At 38.7% G+C, this 20,234-nt stretch overlaps 1 protein-coding gene across 1 annotated transcript in view; it reads right to left on the bottom strand.

Moving 5' to 3' along the window:
- The window catches only part of greb1l (GREB1 like retinoic acid receptor coactivator), a 100,892-nt gene that overhangs the window by 44,535 nt on the left and 36,123 nt on the right, over positions 1 to 20,234 (bottom strand). The window contains exons 13-19 of the mRNA XM_088348140.1: positions 19,152 to 19,451; positions 14,688 to 14,816; positions 12,965 to 13,099; positions 10,592 to 10,789; positions 10,340 to 10,517; positions 5,522 to 5,711; positions 2,551 to 2,684 (exon numbers count right to left, since the gene is read on the bottom strand). Of these exons, the coding sequence (XP_088204266.1) occupies positions 2,551 to 2,684; positions 5,522 to 5,711; positions 10,340 to 10,517; positions 10,592 to 10,789; positions 12,965 to 13,099; positions 14,688 to 14,816; positions 19,152 to 19,451 (1,264 nt within the window). The remainder of the gene's footprint in view (positions 1 to 2,550; positions 2,685 to 5,521; positions 5,712 to 10,339; positions 10,518 to 10,591; positions 10,790 to 12,964; positions 13,100 to 14,687; positions 14,817 to 19,151; positions 19,452 to 20,234) is intronic.

The raw sequence follows: 20,234 nt of genomic DNA, 5'->3' as shown, positions 1-20,234 counted from the left end.
GTCTTATTTGGTAGAGGGTTCACATTTACCATGAATACGGACGGTACTTATAACGCCGCTAGCCGCCTAGCCTTAGCTTCGGCTCTGCATCCACAATAGGGCCCCCTCATCACGCCGGCACGAGAATTCTTCAGGGCAAGGAGTTGATTCCTCGAATAAACGCATTTTTGTGCTTTAAAACCATAACGATAGGATAGAAAGTAATCCAAAGTGGAGTTGTCAAACGGGACGTAAAACACCGAAGATAGAAGCAGACACTTAAAACAATAAATAACACTGAGCTGCTGGAAAGGCTGCCGTTTGCGGCGGTGCCGCTTTGATGTATATCTCGTGCTTCCATCTAATATGGTTGGTGGAAAGTATAAGGAAGAGGCGAGCAGTCGCATTTGAAATTTAAGTGGAATAAGAAAGCTTGATGCGGTTGAGAAAATGGTCGGAAACATACTTATATAAAACTTAAACATACAAAATATAGCAGTGAAGCAACTTACGAATACAGCTTACGAACTATCGTCCGGATCTCGTTCGTAAATAGGGGAGCGTCTGTAATTTCAAGTACAAACTGATACAGTGTAACACGCATGAAAATTCAATTGGAATTGTGATGGGAATGAGATTTTTTTTTTAAATCAATTATTCCAAAACACACCAGAAAAAAACTTTTCTTTGAATTAAGTGGGTACAGGTGAGAAATCCTCGGGTTTATTTCTTGAATCAATTATACATCGAAGAACATTTTTTAAAACCAATAGTTGTATCAAAAAACAACTCTAGAAATGTATTGCATTCATTCTTGTTAAACCCTTTCAATATGAAACAGGTCCTGATATAAAAAAATGGGATTTTGTCTTTTTTTTTTTTTTTTTTTTGGTAAATCGCCACCAGCCTGTACTTGCCCAAGACACACCACAGGAAATGGTGCCCGACGACCCCAGTGGTTAAGAGATGCACCCACCCACCCCACTGTTAAAAACAAAAAAAACAAAAAAAACGTTCATTACATTAAAATTTAACCCTTTTATTATCAAATGACTCTTAAATATTTGCAAAGAAAAATGAGGAATTTTATTTTGAAACGTTTATTTTAAACTCCATTGTTCAAAAACAGAAAAAATACAGCTTCGTTGCAATCAAATTTGTGAAGTAGTTTTATTTTTAAATGACTTATGAATATTTCATCTCATCTCATCTCATTAGCCGTACCGCTTATCCTCATTAGGGTCGCGGGGGTGCTGGAGCCCATCCCAGCCATCTCTGGGCAGTGGGCAGGGGACACCCTGAACTGGTTGCCAGCCAATCGCAGGGCACACAGGGACAGACAACTCACTCGCTCAGCCACAACTAGGGACAATTTGGACCGGCCAATTCACCTGAAATGCATGTTTTTGGAATGTGGGAGAAAACCGGAGTGCCCGGAGGAAACCCACGCAAGCACGGGGAGAACATACAAACTCCGCACAGGAAGTCTGGAGCTGGATTTGAACCCACGACAGGTTCCCAAGACATGAACTGTGCCGCATAAGCGCTAACCACTGCGCCGCCGTGCTGCCCCTTATGAATATTTATGATACTTTATTAATATTTAATCAATTTTAGCTACACAAACAAACAAAAATATGTTATTCTGTTGAAATGCTTTAAACCCTTTTATTATCAAATGGCTCATGAATATTCATAATGACGTTTATGGTAATTTTTCAATGAATAATTATTTTTTATTGTTTCAAAATATATTATATTAAATGAGTTAAGCCTTAATGATATTAAACAGGAAGGAGATATATACGATTAAATGTATTTTTTTTTATTTTTCATTTTCATTTTTTATTGTTGCAATAATTAATTATTATTATGATTATTAATTATAATAATCATTATAATAATTTATTATAGTTAAAATAAACCAAAACATATTTTGTTAAGCCCTTTTACTATTTAACGGTTTATGAATATTTCATCTCATCTCATTAGCTGCACCGCTTATCCTCAGTAGGGTCGCGGGGCTGTTGGAGCCCATCCCAGCAATCATCGGGCAGTGGGCAGGGGACACCCTGAACTGGTTGCCAGCCAATCGCAAAATAATCATGGGATTATTGTGTCAATACTAAACTAAAATTAGTAATGAATATTAATGATGACATATTTGTAAATTTTTTAAATTTCACGCCATTGTGTTTATTCATAAATTCTCTTCCGAAATTAATAATAAACAAAAAAAATGTTTTTCTAAAACTCTTTACGAAATAAATGTGTTAGGAAAATAATGGTTACCCAAAAAACTTTATCGCATAGAACTCAGTTTTGCGCTTCTGCTTTTAAATGGAGAATGAATAATTATAAGGAAAATGTTATGTTTAATCAATTATTGTTAAAATCACATATTCTGCTAGGACCGTAAGTATTTATAATGAAATATTTTTTCAAATATTTAAAAAAATATATATTTTTCCTCGTTTGTTTTTTTTTTTTACTTTTATGGCATCTTGTCTCCCCCAAAAACCAAGGAATTAAAAAAAAAAAGGGAAAATCTTCAAATCGAAGTGGTCCGACCTGTGCAGGAGTGTGTGGACCATCTTCTCGAAAGCGTCATCACAGCGCAAAATGGGGCTGGCCACGCCCCATTGCAAAGATCTACTGTAGTCCCTCAGGCCAAAATAGGCCAGCTCGCCTGGAGAGAGCGCCCCCTGTTGGAAATCATTATATAATTCAACTAAATCCCACAGAAAAAGGAGTCTGTTGAATCACGAGTAAAACGAATGAAGGACTATCGTGAATTTTTAAACAACTAATCATGTTATTACTATGTTATTACAAAGTTGTACAGTAAAGTTGGTGTGTGTGTGAATGGGTAAGTGTGAAGCACATTGTAAAGCCCTTTGGGAGGTCTTCATTGACTTGAAAAATGCTATATAAATGCAGACCATTTACCATTTAATAAGTAGACACTGTGTTAAAGGTGGGGTGCGTCGTTTAAGGTATCTCATTTCATTTCATCCGTAAAAAGCTGAAAGTAGAATATTTTCTTTTCTAAATATGTGTTAAAAATGCTCGACTGAGCTCAAAGAGCCTTTATCATTTGTTTACCGATGCGTGTGTCTGTTTTTATTTCGCTTTTAGCAACGCTATTCCAGGACGCGCAACACATTAGGGAGCTGAAAATGGGGAGGGAGGCAGGAGAGGGAGTTCATTTTGCCCCTACACATTTTTTTGTTAGTGTAGCATGAAAATGGTAAAGGTAAGAAAAGACTAGTTTCAATTACAGTCCCAAAATAACTGGGGAAAAAAAGATGAAAAAAGAGGAGTTTATTCAAACGCGTCAAAGAAATGTGTCTGAGAAATGTTCATTGAGGCTGCGATTATGACTTTAAGCCGGGCGATAAACTAACAAAGTTTCAAATTCAGGGCAGCACCTTTAATGCTAATAATCCAATTTCCTTGAAAATCACAATGACCCATCACTTGTGAGTTATTTTCAGAACTAATCTGCAAGCACCGTGTTGTTGACCATTGGATTTCAAATTGAGATGATGTTTCAGTGGTTAACTGAGCATATAATTCCTTGCTACTAATAATAGCAACCTTGTAATAACACAGTAATAACACAGTAATAACACAGGTGTCAAACAGGCGGCCCCGTGGCCTGATCAGGTCCGCTAAAGGATTGAATCCGGCCTGCGAGACAAAGCTGAGGGAAGCGCAAGAGAAAAACGAGCTGCAGTTAGAAATATGTCCACTTGATTTTGCCAAAGCCAGGCACCTCTCACAAATGCTGTACTTGTATTTCTTTCTTTCTTTCTTTCCCTCCCTCCATCTCACTCGCTCTTTCTTCCTCCCTTTTACTCTCACTTTCTATTTCTCCTTCTTTCACTCGCTCTGTCTCTCTTTCTCTTTCTTTGTTCCTCCTTGTCTCTTTCTCTATCTGTGTCTTTTTACCTTCTTTTGCTCTCGCTTCCTTTTTTCCTTTTCTCTGTCTTTTCTCTCTCTCTTGCGTCCCCCCTCCTCTTTCTCCCCTTCTCTCCTTCTCTCTTCCTATTTCTATTTGGATTTATTTTTCTCTCTCTCTCTCTCTCTTTCCCCCTCTCTCACTATTTCTCTTTTTATCTCTTTTGTTTCTCACACTCTCTCTCTCGCTCTTGTTTATCTCTCTTTCTTTCTTTCTCCCCTTCTCTCTTTCTTTGCCCCACCCTTTCTCTTTTTCTCACCCTCTCTTTCTCTTATTTCTTTCTCTCTCTTTTTCTTTCTCCTCAATCTAGTAGTCTTTCTTTATTTCTTTCTCCTCATCTTTCCTTTTCATTCTTCCTTTTTTCTCTTTCTTTCTTTCTTTCTTTCTTTCTTTCTTTCTTTCTTTCTTTCTTTCTTTCTTTCTTTCTTTCTGTACATATCTCCTTTTCATTCTTCCTTCCTCATTAGGCCGACCCCTGAGAGAATGTTTGTTCTATCGAGTGGCCCCCCGGGTTAAAATGAGTTTGACACCCCTGCTTTAGGCTATGGACATTTCTTTGCTACACACCCAAAACTCGTGATAAAACTAAAGCATATTAATGTCTATTTTACAAATATATGGGATATAATGTCCACAAGGGGAAGCAGTAGAACTATCACAATAGTGCAGTATGTGATGTTCATTAATGTGAATTGGAGATAAGATCAACCCAAACCCGACCTGAACTCGGGCTAAAATTTTGGCCTAAAATGTCAATCATTAAGTTGGGCCGGTTGGGCTTCTCTCTCTTCGTTTTTTTCCCCCTACGTGGAGGATCTACACAGCATGCACTTACTTTTACTCTAGTAATTATTTAGATAAAGAAAGTTTAACTAAAAATGACTAAATCCAAAGAAATTTTCCTCCTCTCGGTGTTGGGGTAAAGGACGCACGGCTTCCTCCTTCCACCTCCCTCACGTCAGACGTCATTTCTGCTTCTTGCCAATAGCTTACAAGCTTTACAAACTTTCTTTCTGATAGGGCGGCAGTGGCTCAGGAGGTAGAGCGCTCGTCTTGGGATCAAGAGATCGCAGTTCAAATCCCGGCTCCTCTGGTTACATGTCGAAGTGTCCTTGGGTAAGACACTGAACCCCTAATACCCCCAATAAGCAGGTTAGCGCCTTACATGGCTGCACGGCCGCTATTGGGAAATGTGAAGCACACTGTAAAGCGCTTTGAGAAGTCTAGACTTGAAAAGCGCTATATAAATGCAGAGCATTTCATTTCATTTCATTTCGGGCCAAATCTTTCCCTATTTGCAGCTTGAAACCTGCAGAATTTGATTTTCCTTTCGGTGCCATTTTGTTCAGTTTCACTTTTGTCGCCGAGATGCGCACTTCTGCTTCAAATCCTTCATTTAGGCGCAGTGCACACCTGATTTGAGGGACATTGCCCAGCTGTGTAGTTCAGCTCCAGTTTTATTTTGGGCTCGGTTTATATACCCGCGACTCGGGTCGAGTCGGGCTGGATATTTTTAGTCCCGATCTTACCTCTAATGTGAATCAATATAGTTGATTGTTTATCGATTTTTTTGCTTACCAGGCTTTCGTTATCATGCCAGTGGACCTCATTGTGGATGCTGATCCGGGACTGGTGAGTCTGCAAGGTGTACGGGAAGCAGCTGACCTGCAGGACCAGCAGGTTGACCGCGTCCAGGACCTCCTGGCAGTTGACCACCCGGTCGGCCAGTCCTTGCAACTCGCCGTGGCACACCGAACCCGACAGAGCGCTAGTAAAGAGAAAAGAAGAAAGTCAATGAATTTATACTCATAGATGTTTTGTACCTTATTTTCTCCAGGTCACTATTGTCTCTTCTAATTACCAATTGCCGTCATGGGGCTAATGGATTGCGGCCACAATCGTGCATTTCATTTTAGGGGAGCCAGAATAGCCTCCCCCGCCAAAAGTGCCTTCTGAATCTCCCTTGTCGCAGCAATATGCGATAGGGGATAATAGATCACAGCCGCACAAGAGCAGTTTATTGAGGAGTCAATAATGGCAAAAAAAAAACAGCAAATTTATCCCCACTCGCAGCAATTGGGGTAATGGATCACAGTCACATGAGTGCAGTTCGTTTTGGTGGACAGAGCGTCAAAAAACTGCCCGTGGGCTTGACATAAATGCCCCTTTATGCCCCCCACTCGAGGCAATATGCAATCAGGGATAATGGATTGAGGAATTATTTTCAACCTGAGGCCCCCCACTCGAGGCAATATGCAATCAGGGATAATGGATTGAGGAATTATTTTCAACCTGAGGCCCCCCACTCGAGGCAATATGCAATCAGGGATAATGGATTGAGGAATTATTTTCAACCTGAGGCCCCCCACTCGAGGCAATATGCAATCAGGGATAATGGATTGAGGAATTATTTTCAACCTGAGGCCGCTTTGTACGAAGCGTGAAGTAGTGAATGATTATAGTTTGTCGTGCGTTGTCTTTATTAATATTTTGTTCAGTTGGAACTAGTTGGGATGCTAACATATCACGCGTTGTTTTTCTTTCATGTTTTGTTCAGTTGGTGTTATTTAGTGTGCCAACATGTACTGTGTTGTCCATTGTGTCCTGAATTATATTACATGGCCTTGTTATTATGGCACCTCGTTTCTATGCGAGTGTGGAATGCATCGGCAAGTAACATATCTCATTCTTTCTGACTTTATTGTTTTGTTCTGTTGAAGTTGATTTATGCCGCTTCCGTCATTTGCTCATTTTTAAATGTAATATTGTATTCGTTTTTTTATTGTAAATAGGTATTTCTTCCCCCTATTTTGTGTATGTGCCAAATTCGCCTTTGGTCCTTTCATTGTTTGTTCAGTTAGTGCTCATTAGTGATCCAAGATATCCCACTTGGTCCATCCTTTCATGTTTTGTTCAGTTAGGGCCATTTAGTGTGACTGTATTATATTGCTCAGCCTCGTTGTTGTTGCATCTGCAAGTACAAGTATTCCAACATATCCCATTTCGTCTAACTTTTATGTTTTGTTCTGTTAAAGCTCATTTGTGCCGTAAAATATCTGTCTTCTATCTGTCATTATTTTCTTATTTATTAGATGTCATTTTGTATTCATTTTTTATTGTATACAGTTATTTATTTCCTCCATTTTGTGTGTGTGCCAAATTCCCCTCTGATCCTTTCATTGTTTGTTCAGTTAGTGCTCATTAGTGATCCAAGATATCCCACTTGGTCCATCCTTTCATGTTTTGTTCAGTTAGGGCCATTTAGTGCGACTGTATTATAATGCACAGCCTCGTCGTTGTAGCAACCATGTTCTATGCACATGTGGAATGCATCTGCAAGTACATGTATTCCAACATATCCCATTTCGTCTTACTTTTATGTTTTGTTTTGTTAAAGATCATTTGTAGTGTGTAACATATTTGTCTTTTATCTTTCATCATTTTCTCCTTTTTGGATGTCATTTTGTTTTCTTTATTGTATATACAGTATAGTTATTCATTCCCTCCATTTTGTGTATGTGCCAAATTCACCTCTGGTCCTTTCATTGTTTGTTTAGTTAGTGCTCATTAGTGATCCAACATATACCACTTTGTGCATCCTTTCATGTTTTGTTCAGTTAGATCCGGTTAGTGTGCCTGTATTCTATTGCATGACCTCGTTCTTATGGCACTCTTGTTCTATGCACGTGTGGAACTCATCGGCAAGTAGTTGTATTCCAACATATCCCATTCTGTCTTCCTTTCATGTTTGGTTCTGTTAGAGATCATTTATGCTGCAACATATTTTTCTTCTATCTTTCATCATTTTTAGATTAATTTTGTCTTCATTTTTTTATTGTATATAGTTATTTATTCCCCCAATTTTGTAGATGTGCCAAATTCGCCTCTGGTCCTTTCTTTGTTTGTTTAGTTAGTGCTCATTAGTGATCCAACATATGCCACTTTGTCCATCCTTTCATGTTTTGTTCAGTTACAGCCAGCTAGTGTGCCTGCAGTATATCTCGTGGTCTCGTTGTCGTTCTGTCCACGTGTGGGGATTTTTCTTGTTTCATCTTTCTTTCATATTTTGTTCTTATAGAGTGAGTTGTTGGTAAATCATGTAATTGTTCTATCCACACAAAAGTAGTTTATGTGCGTCCTTTTGCCTCTGTGTTTTTGTTCAGTTAGAAGTAGTTGGTATTTTAACGTATCTCACATTGTCTTTCTTTCATGTTTCATGTCTGGTCAGTTAGAGCTACTTTGTGTTCCAACATATTAAGTAATTTCTTAGTTTCATCTATTTTTTTTACATTTTATTTATCTATATATTAATGTTATTGTATTTTACTCCTCCCATTTTGTGTGCGTTTGTATTTGACACAGAGAGAAAAGTAAGGGATTTTTGAATTTTTGAATTTTTGAATGAAAACTTTATTCGAACATTAAAATAAAAACAGAAAAAAACAATAACTCAACAACAAAATAATGTGACATTATACGTTCGAAAAGGGGTCGTAAGAAGCAATTGCTTATATTCCCTCACCCTTCATCTTCCCTATTACATACACCAATAACAAAAATTGTAATAATATTAATAATAACAGTTATGATATAACAATAGCAACAATAACACAAAGTTAACCATAGTTCTAGACGCACTATTCCCAATCTCTCGTATCACTCATACCCGATTTTTTTCATCTCTGTATTCCCCCAGGAATGTTTTTTTTGTATTTAAATTCGAACAAGTGAATAGTTGGACATTGTTTGATCTCGTTTTGTAAATTGTTCCAAAGTTTGACTCCACACACAGACACACACATACTTTTCCTGGTAGTTCTCACCTTTGGGATTATGAATTTACTACAGCCCCTTAACTTATAATTTCCTTCTTTCCGAATGAATAATTTATGGATGTTTTCTGGCATGTTTTTGTTGACCTTAAATAGCATTTGTAATCTGAATGTTCTTATACAGTAGTTTGAATTACAAAAAAAGTGCAAAAAAAATGTTGATTACATTTATTTTGTGTGAAAATCCGTTTTACACATCTGATATGGATTCTCACGTTTAGTTTTACCATCATCTGGCTGCAAATGAGCTAATTTTGGAGGTTATTAAATGATAACTGAAAAATAACAGTTATTTCTTACAGAAGGTAAAGAATATTAGCCAGTTAAATATGCTTCGATGACTGCTTCTTCTATGAAAAGTAAGATAAGTAGAGAACAATGTTCCCTGTATTTTCCACGGGTCTGAGCATTCACACAAAGTTGGTGAGCAGCGCTTGAAACAACAGTGAGCAACCATAATCCCAAGTGTGGCAAGATCATTCATTATCAAACATGTCCAAAACTTGACATCAAGTTATATTTTGCTGAGTTTCCGGCAATGCAAAATTATTTTTCTCTCTTGAATGAATTGACTCATGTACTATTGCAAAGGTTGTACGGCCTACAAACGTCCTTTGTTCTTACAATTCTTTCACAAGATATCCATTTCTTTTTATTTCCTGATATATTTTGTCGCATAATATTAACATTTTTGGGGGCTTATTTAGTCGGTTGTAAGATACAGAACTCTACTTAATCACATTTTTTAGTGGAAGTACAATGTTGGCAACAAGATTCACTTGATATCATTGGAAATTATATGAATGCAACACAAACTTTTTATTCTTTTTTTCTGTGTTTTTTTCTACTTTTTTTTAAATTCCTTTAAAAAAAACTCATTGTGTTTATTTTTTCCGAGCTGTTGCTTTTTTTTTGTTCTCTATTTACTTTTTTCCTACATTTCTTTCTTTTCTTTTCTTCTGGCTTTTTAAAAAAATGTTTCCTTCTTTATTCCTCTCTTCTTTTTGTTTCTTTTTTTCTCAGCTTTTCACTACTTTTTCATTTTGGTATGTTTTTCTTTTTTGTTCTATTCCTCCATTCCTTTAAGTCATTTTGTACATAATTTTACATAATATTTGGTCATGTTGGGATTAAAGAAGCAAAAACAACCCGAAGAGCCGTTTAGAAACCGAAAGAGCCGGTTCCTTTTATTGAGCCGAGCCGAAGAAGCCGGTTCTCGACAAACTCTACTAACTTTACTCAACTTCGCTCGACTTCAAAATACCGCATTTAGGACACAACGTCGGGGGAACCCGTGTATTTTTACCTTCATGCAGTGTAACTTTGACTTAAGTCGCTTCTTAATAAGTAATTTTGAGCCCTCATTTTTGTGCGCTGGCTAGATTTTCTTGTGCGCAGAGGGAACACTGGTAGAGAACAGCTGCGATGAAGGCTGAACTATAAACTCATATGATCCACATGCATGCAAATGTCAAGGTCTCCCCACCCTCGTCCCTTTGTTTTCAAGATAGAAGGAGACAAAGGCCAGACAGGCAGACAAAATAGTTTTGGGATAAAATGATACCTGGTAAGGTCAACATGAGAGTTGTCGTGGATGAGGACAAAAAGCGTGTACGGGTTCTGTTTGACTTTCTTCATAAAAGCCTCCATCTTGGCGTGCACGTCGGCGTCTAGTCGCACCACGTACTTGTCGCACTTTTGGGGCGGGCACGACTCCTCCATGCCTAAATCTAACAGGACCCCTACGGAAAAAGAAGGATTTACGAGGATTGTTTTTTTCTTTCACAATTATGGTTTCATTGTTTTTGTTAAATACCCGATTGTCGTATTCGCTGTGCTGTTTGGTGTACCAGGATGTGAGAGGGCGGCACCAGAACCAGGAAGTCCACTTTGCAGAAACGGCCCAAGTCCAGGTTCTGGCTGCCGGAGTCGGCGATGGTGCAGACCTGCGAGAGGAGGCGGCGTGCCACGCTCAACTGCGTCGGGAAGATCTGGAAGAACTTGGTGAACAGTTCTGAATCAAAGGAAAAAAAGGAAAAGAAACTGACTACAAAGACCCCCTGATTAAAAGCCGCATGCTCAGATTTAGGAAGAAAACCCAATTTTGTCTTTGTACAAGCCGCACTGGATTTTAAGCCTCATGTTTGAGACCGGTGTACACCTGGCACCAACCACAATCGCTGTTAGATTTCGTATCATATAACTTATGCAATTCAGGTGCTTTAAAAAAAATTATAAATTCTATTGCCTCAAACAGCGCATATTTGATGTTTATTGAAGTAGAATAACACAGAATGGGTTTTCTTCAATGTTCTCTGGTAGTCAGCTAAAGTGGGTGCTTTGCGAGTGGTGCCTGGCTTTGGTGACACGCAGTCTACATATTTATCACCTCTCTCTCTCTCTGTCTAAATTCATATCTCTCTCTCTTTCTTCATCTATATTCATATCCATTCATATGTCTCTAGAGCTCTCTATATATCTATGTTCATATGTCTCTCTGTTTCTCTCTCTATCTATATATATTCATATCTCTCTCTCTCTCTCTCTCTCTCTGTCTTAATTCATATCTCTCTCTCTATCTTTATCTATATTCATATCCATTCATATGACTCTATATCTCTCTATATATCTATATTCATATGTCTCTGTTTTTCTATCTATCTATATTCATATGTCTCTCTCTCTCTCTCTCTCTCTCTCTCTATCTCTCTCTGTCTAAATTCATATCTCTCTCTCTTTCTTTATCTATATTCATATCTATTCATATGCCTCTATATCTCTCTATATATCTATATTCATATGTCTCTCTGTTTCTCTCTCTATCTATCTATATTCATATGTCTCTCTCTCTCTGTCTAAATTAATATCTCTCTCTTTCTTCATCTATATTCATATCCATTCATATGTCTCTAGAGCTCTCTATATATCTATATTCATATGTCTCTCTGTTTCTCTCTCTATCCATCTATATTCATATGTCTCTCTCTCTCTCTCTATCTCTCTCTGTCTAAATTCATATCTCTCTCTCTTTCTTTATCTATATTCATATCTATTCATATGTCTCTATATCTCTCTATATATCTATATTCATATGTCTCTGTTTCTCTCTCTATCCATCTATATTCATATGTCTCTCTCTCTCTCTCTCCCTCTCTCTCTGTCTGAAATCATATCTCTCTCTCTTTCTTTATCTATATTCATATCCATTCATATGTCTCTATATATCTATATTCATATGTCTCTCTGTTTCTCTCTCTATCTATCTATGTTCATATGTCTCTCTCTCTCTCTCTCTCTCTCTCTCTCTCTCTCTCTCTCTCTATTCATATTCATATGTCTCTATGTCTCTCTCTATCTATATTCATGTCTCTATGTCGATCTATATTCATATGTCTCTCTCTTTCTGTCTCTTCATCTTTATTCATATGTCTATCTATCTATCTATCTATCTATCTATCTATCTATCTATCTATCTATCTATCTATCTATCTATCTATCTATCTATCTATCTATCTATCTATTTTCATATGTCTCTCTCCCCCCCTCTCTCTATCTATATTCATATCTCTCTCTCTATTCATATGTCTCTCCCTCTCTCTCTCTTTTTCTCTCTATCTATCTATATTCATGTCTCCCTCTCTCTCTAATGTCTCTCACTCTTTCTATGTCTCTCTCTCTCTCCCTCTCTCTCGCTAAATTATAACACACTGTCTTGCAGCAGAAACGGTCGATCTATGTGTCCAAAAAAAAAAAGCATTAAAAAAGGACACTGTTTTGCTGACCCAGCGTTTTTTTTTCTTCCAGAAAGACATTTCACATTCCCATGACAGAACGACAATATATATCAACACCATTTTTTACAGGCATCAGGTAGGTTACTCTGGATGTGAAAAATGCCCCCCCCCCCCCCCAAAAAAAAAGCCCCTACTTTGCACTTTTGGTTTTGCTGACTCAGCTACTTTCCCAGAAAGACATTCTACTCTCCCAGGCCATAACGACATTGAATAGCAACACTGTCCTTTACAGGCAGTCAGGTAATGAGCTAGGTTACTTTAAAGGTGCCAAAAGGGAAACTCTACTCAAAAACGTTTTTTTCTTCTCAACGGGGGCGATGCCCTGATAGCTAATAGTCTCTCAGCATCGTCTCTCAAACCAAACACTCATGCGAGCGTGTTTGTGTGTTTGTCACCTGTGTGCGAAGGCGATGACATGCTGGCAGGCTCCTGCGAGTGGATGTTCTCGGTGACATTGGCGTGGAAGGGCTGGATGACCTGGCCCTTCCGGCCGCGCTGATAGCGAACCAGCTGCTTGTCCAGATTGTCCCCTGTGTCGTCATGGCAACACAAACAAGCGCAACAACGTGAGCAAACACCACACGCCATCGTCATGTAGCGTGATGCGAAGCCGCCGGTTAACATTTCAATCATTCTTTTTACCACTACTGTTATTTAGGGTTGCATTTATGGATACTGTATATTTATTCATCTGGACATGCATTTTTGTATAATATATATATATATATAGATGAGGGCAGCACGGCGGCGCAGTGGTTAGTGTGTCTGAGGCACGGTTCTGAGGTCAAGGGATCAAATCCAGCTATCAGCTTTCCTGTGCGGAGTTTGCATGTTCTCCCCGTGCTGGCGTGGGTTTCCTCCGGGCACTCCTGTTTCCTTCCACATTCAAAAGACATGCATTTCAGGTGGATTGGCCGGTCCAAATTGTCCCTAAATGTGAATGAGCGAGCGAGTTGTCTGTCCCTGTGTGCCCTGCGATTGGCTGGCAACCAGTTCAGGGTGTCCCCTGCCCAATGTCCGAGGATGGCTGGGATGGGCTCCAGCACCCCCGCGACCCTACTGAGGATAAGCGGTGCGGATAATGAGATGATACATAGATGAGGGCAGCACGGCGGAGCAGTGGTTAGTGTGTCTGCGGCACAGTTCTGAGGCCAAGGGATCAAATCCAGCTATCAGCCTTCCTGTGCGTAGTTTGCATGTTCTCCCCGTGCTTGCGTGGTTTTCCTCCGGGCACTCCGGTTTCCTCCCATGTTCTAAAATGTGGGTTTTCCTCCCTCATTATAGATGGGCCATGCATGATTTCAAATCATGACGTCTTAGTGTATTACCTACAGTAATCTTAGAAACGGTGGTCCCAGCTCTTCTCAGGTTATTGACCAACTCCTGTCGTGTAGTTCCGGGCTGTTTCCACACCTTTCTTAGAATCATTGAGACCCTACGAGGTGATATCTTGCATGGGGCTTCACTCCGATTGAGATTGACCGTCATGTTTAGCTTCTTCCATGTTCTAATGATTGCTCCAACAGTGGACCTTTTTTCACCAAGCTGCTTAGCAGTTGCTCCGTAGCCCTTTTCAGCCTTGTGGGGGTGTACAATTTTGTCTCTTGTCTTCGCCATGTTACAAGTTAAAGCCTTACTGATTTATGTAGCTAACAACCTCAAACATGTGCATCTGATTCAGGATGATGCATGGAGTGTTGTTGGACTTCTAATGGACCTGACTAACAGGTCTTTCAGGGTCAGATTTCTATATGATTCACAGTTGTTCAAATACTTATTTGCAGCTGTATCACGTAAATAAATTGTTAAAAAAATCATGCATTGTGATTTTTGGATTTTTCTTTTTAGTTTATTTCTCTCACTGTAGACATGCACCTACGATGAAAATTTCAGACCCCTTCATGATTTCTAAGTGGGAGAAATAGCAAAATAGCAGGGTCTTCAAATACTTATATTCTCCACTGTTTACAGTAACTATATTCTGAGTTTCCTTCCATGATATTCTAATATTTACTCTTTTCATCTTGTTTTTTATATTTTGCTAGCAGACGTCAGTTATGATCACATGTTATCTACTTGCAATGTTTATAGTCTTAGAAATAGGAAATCAAATCTTACCAAGAGAGGTGGTTTTGAAGTGAGACGCCAACACACTGACTTTGCCCGTGATGAGCTCGTAGCTGATCTCCTTCAGGAACTCGTTGGTGGTCAGCATGCCCTCAGCCAGAGCCCTTGCTTGGTATTTTCCTACAATATATAACATTTTTAATACTACAATATTCCCTCAATTTTCTCTGTTAATCCGTACTAAAACGACCCATACTGTAGGGATTTATTTATACTACAGCATAGCACAATTATCAGTTTACTTGTGTGCAGTTTTCCTCATCTGGAATCATTTTTTTTACCACTAGGCACTGTGGGTCTTGGAGTACAGCGACGATTACACACAAACTTCAGATTATTCACTAAAAAAGCCTCACTTGTATTGGTTGATTTGTCAAGGTGAAAATGCCACAATTGTACCCATCCACATATAGTGGACGTCACAGTAGCTGAAATGCCAAACATTGACCGTCATGTTTCAAAGTGGATAAAGAGAATTTTTCGATTTAGAATTGTTTTTGTAGGTGCATTTTAGAGCAATATTTTTCAGTTGAAGGTGTTCTTAGACAAAGGGAAACTGCAATTTAAACTTGCTGCTACTGCAAATGTCCAGCAGATGGCACTAATGCGCTATCAAAAACCAAGGAACAGTTGACATTGTCAATACTAATATGAGTATGGCTAGATTTTTTTTTAATAGTTTTATGTATAAAATGCGCCTTTCAAACTACAGAAGATTCGTAGTATTAAGTAGCACTGCAGTTATATCCATCCATATATAGAGTAATTCCAAGCTCCTGGCAAGCCATGTACGAGCACAACCTGTAAACAGGCGGGACTCCGCTATGGAGCTTGCTTTTGGAGCTCAGAGCAAACAAGCACTTATACTTTGTGAATTTTGGTGAGTGACAAATGAATTTTCTATGTATTTATTGCCAAAAATTAAATGCAGAAAAACCGATTTTTCGCAAATTGCATGAATACGGTGTTTTTTTCTCCAGACATGTAAACGAATCAGCACCCAGACAAAAGAAGGTAGTTCTCTGATTTGTTTCTGTGTAAAGGTGCTAGTAAAGTGACGCCTTAATTCCGCAAAATACGTATTTATCCGTGGAAAAACCTGCAAAGAGTTAAACGCCGAGGGAATACTGTATATCAGGGGTCGGGACCCTTTTTGACCAAAAGAGCCATAAAAGCAAAACTATTCCATATTATTAAGAAATGGCTTCCTTTTTGCCACTCTTCCATTTCAATTTCTTAGAGAGAGCCATATATTTTATGACAAAAACCAACAAAACCGCCGAAAAAACCCAAAGCTAATTTTTCAATACATCTTATTTCACTGTGTGTCATTTTCTGTTTTGATCAAAACTATAAAATTATAATAATGTCAAAACCATATCCATAAAATTATACCACTTAAAAAGTTTGTCTCTGGCCCTCAGTTAATTAAGAGTGTTAACGCTTATTCTGACTGTCATTTTGGTCCTAAATAAAGGTTTCAAAACAAGGTGCAAGCAAAGTTGTTTTGTAAAAATGTCACAAAATACTGCCAACGATAAAGATATCGTCTGAGCAAAAGAGAGAAGGGAGTGCCTTGCGCTGTGTGCTGAGATCTGCCCACCTCTCACACAATCCTATTTCTTTGAGAGGTTTTCTGGCATTTTTATTTATTTACAGTTGGATCATTGGGTTTTCATCATAGAGTACAGACGCTCCCCTACTTACGATAATTCAACTAATGCAACGGTAGACAAGAACTTTTTTTTCGAGATGTCGAAAAATATCATTGCTGTAAGTTAGATTTTGTATTGTGTGAACCTTTTTCCGAGTACAAGACATTACTGTAGTGCTTCTTTCCCCTGCTACCGGAAGGAGAAGGAGAAATCCACTTCCTCTTTCTAGTTCGTGTGTAGACATTCTATAATCTATACTGTATCTCCAGCGCGCTAAGAACTTTGAGATTTGTATTGTTTCCTATCTCATGCATCCATTCAATATGATTGGTGTAAAGTGTAAAGAAAAAGCGAGCCGTTTCTTTTGAAATTAAAGTGGATTAAGATTGATGCGGTTGAGAAAAATGTTGGATCGCTTTTATTTCGTCCGCTTTTTACCACGGAGGAGGAAGTCGCCTAACTCTTTAAGCTCATCTTCCAAAAGTAAGTCGAACTTACTTTATTTATCTTTATAGAGAATATTATTTTATGAAATGTTTATTTTTTTGTACAAACAACACAGGCTACTTATACAAGCCTTAAACATACTTATATAAACCATAAACAAACAAATTATAGCAATGAAGCAACTTAGGAACAAATTCAACTTACGAACAATATTTCGGAACCTATCTCGTTTGTAAGTAAGGCAGCGTCTGTATCTCAACAATGAACATACTCACCGTAAATACTATAAGCCGCTACTTTTTTCCCTAACTTTCAACCCTGCGGCTTATTCAGTGATGCGGCCAATTTATGCAATTTTTCTAACGCCCGCTAGCGGCGCTCGAGTGTTGCTACCATTAACTGCCCTGTCAAAGCTATATTATTATTATTATTAAAGCTTTGAAAACTCTCTCGGTGTACCGTCTTTCTTTGTAAATATGTGTAACCCATGTATAATATGTATTTGCAACTGTATATGTTCGTAAAGTATTTATTTGTATTTATTTTAGACACTTATTCTGATATGTTTTGCACGGGTGAACGAAAAATGAGGGGCGGAACAAACGCGGGGTGCCGAGTTTAAGTGGGGACAGCTAAAGGTGAGGGACGGACAAGGAAAGAAGAGGGGGTAAAAAGTTGGTTAAAGAAAAAGGAGTTGCGTGAGCAAATCTGTTCATCTGATATATTTTTCCCACCCTTACCTTTGGAAATATACACTTTTTTCCTTGGATTACTTTCAACGGGACCCGGACTCTGCAGGTACGTTAAGTACTGGTATCATTTTCCGTTCATTTTGCCGGCTGTGATTTCTGGACTGTGGACTTTAATGAAGGACATTTAGTTTCAATCGCGGGACTTGAAGTCGGGTTTGGGTTCATTTTGTGTTTGTGTTACATGTTTAAATGTGGGGGCATGCGGCTTATATACAGGTGCAGCTTGTGTATGTACAAAATCGGTTTTCCTCTTAAAATGTGGTGGGTGCGGCTTATAATCAGGTGCACTCTATAGTCCGGAATTTACAGTAGTTAACTGAGCTTTCATTTAAAGGGTTTCTCAGCAACCTACTACCAAAACGGGGTATGTTGGTGTGACACCATGACTTAAACTATAGTTGAGAAGTCGCCCTATATATACTGGACTCAACCAAAAGTCCATTTAGTGTTTCTTCAGCTTTGCATGTACTAAAAATATGATGAACTCACTCGACTTTGGAACGCCACAGAGAAATGTGCAAGAGTTAGATTTGATCTCTGAGCCTTATGTACTCATGAAAAGAGACATATATGGCTCGAGAGCAATGTTCCCTGTAATTTTCCACGGGTCTGAGCAAAGTCGGTGAGCAACGCTTGAAACAACAGTGAGCAACGGCAATCCCAAGTGTGGCAACTAAGTCATTATCTAACATGTCCAAAACTTGACGTCAAGTTACATTTTGCTGAGTTTCCGGCAATGCAAAATGATTTTTCACTTTTGATGAATTGACTCATGTATTATTGCAAAGGTTGTACGGCCTACAAACGTCGTTTGTTCTTATGATTCTTTCACAAGATATCCATTTCTTTTTATTTCCTGATATCTTTTGTTGCATAATACTAACATTTTTGGGGGCTTATTTAGTCGGTTGTAAGATACAGAACTGTATTTAATCTTTTAGTGGAAGTACAATGTTAGCAACAAGATTCACTTGATATAATTGGAAATTATTTGAATGCAACACAAACTTTTTCTTTTTTTTCCCTGTTTTTTTCTATTTTTTTTTTTAATTCTTTTAAAAAAATCTCATTGTGTTTATTTTTTCTTAGCTGTTACTTTTTTCTTTTTGTTCTCGATTTATTTTTTCATCCTTTGTTTCTTTCTTTTCTTTTTTCTGGCTTTTTTTTCTAAATTTTTCCTTCTTTTTTTCTCTTCCTTTTGTTTTTTTTTTTTTCTCAGCTTTTCACTCCTTTTTCATTTTGGTATTTTTTTCTTTTTTGTTCTATTCCTCCTTCCTTTAAGTCATTTTGTGCATCATTTTACATAATATTTGGTCATATAGGGATGAAAGAAGCAAAAACAACCTGAAGAGCTGTTTAGGACCCGAAAGAGCCGGTTCCTTTTATTGAGCCGAGCCGAAGAAGCCGGCTCTCGAAAAACTGCGCTGGCTAGATTTTCTTGTGCGCTGAGAATGTGCGGGCAGTGCGCAATAGCGCGCAGCTTAGAGGGAACATTGCTCGAGAGCCATAGGTTCCTGACCACTGCAGTATTACGATCCAAATGAATACACACCCGGCCACTTTTTGTCAAAGCATATAAAACAGCTATCATGAAAACGCACCTAAGACCATCACACAGAACTCGTTGCCGTTCATCTTGGAGGAGTTTATGATGACCACGTAGGTGGGGAGCGACTGTTGAAGGTGGGGGCCTTCAGTGATGGAGCGAAGGGAGTCGCAAATACCCTCGCCAAGCGAATTGTGGGTGACCACCACTTGGACACCTCCCCCGGAAACGCTGGCCTCCAAGCGGGCAAGCCAAGGCAGCTGGGATGGAGTGATGGCCGGACCACCGGGGCAGCAAAGCATGGCCCTCAGAATGATCTGCTCCAGTTCCTCGCGAAGAGGGATCTGCTCTGGACCTGTGTAACATATTTAGATTGGTGGAACTGGTTTCAGGAGCGTTTTTGTGACCAATTGGGGCTCTATTTTGGTACATAGAATACAGCCTTGGTAAAACCCCAAATGAGTAATTTCTCAGACCCACTGAAAAAGGGAGTCGCTAATGATCACTGCCAGTCAAGCTTTTTATTCATTTACCGTAAATTCCGGACTATAAGCCGCTACTTTTTTCCCAAACGTTCAACCCTGCGGCTTATTCAGTGATGCGGCCAATTTATGCCAGCGGCGCTCGAGTACAAAAGGTAAGATTTAGACCGCTGGAATATATGCGCCGAGGAAGACTGCAACTTCTTGGCTTGTGCATACAGTGGAACCTCGGTTCTCGACCATAATCCGTTCCAGAACCCTGTTCGAAAACCGATTTGTTCGATCACCGAAATCATTTTTCTATTGAAAATAATGTAAATCGTTTTAATCCGTTCCAACACCCTGAATGTTTACCTTGAATGTTTAACGTAAACATAAAGCTAACCCAGGCTAATCGTACGTCCGCGTTATTGTAATCTTCCGTACGAAAGATTACGCTAACATGAACGTGTAAAAATAAAAAAAGGGCTAAAACACTTTGTACACCTATTAAAAGCGAAAGCAAAACGAAGCACGTTATATTATTATTATTAAAGCTTTGAAAACTCTCTTGGTGTACGGTCTTTCTTTGTAAATATGTGTAACCATGTATAATATGTATTTGCAACTGTATGTTTTTGTAATGTATTTATTTCAGACACTTATTCTGATATGTT

Source organism: Urocampus carinirostris, chromosome 1, assembly GCF_059441175.1.
Source record: "Urocampus carinirostris isolate Australia breed hairy pipefish chromosome 1, RoL_Ucar_1.0, whole genome shotgun sequence".
In the NCBI taxonomy this organism is placed as follows: domain Eukaryota; kingdom Metazoa; phylum Chordata; class Actinopteri; order Syngnathiformes; family Syngnathidae; genus Urocampus; species Urocampus carinirostris.
Note: the sequence above shows the minus strand (reverse complement) of the source record. Positions and strands in the feature narration are given on the sequence as shown.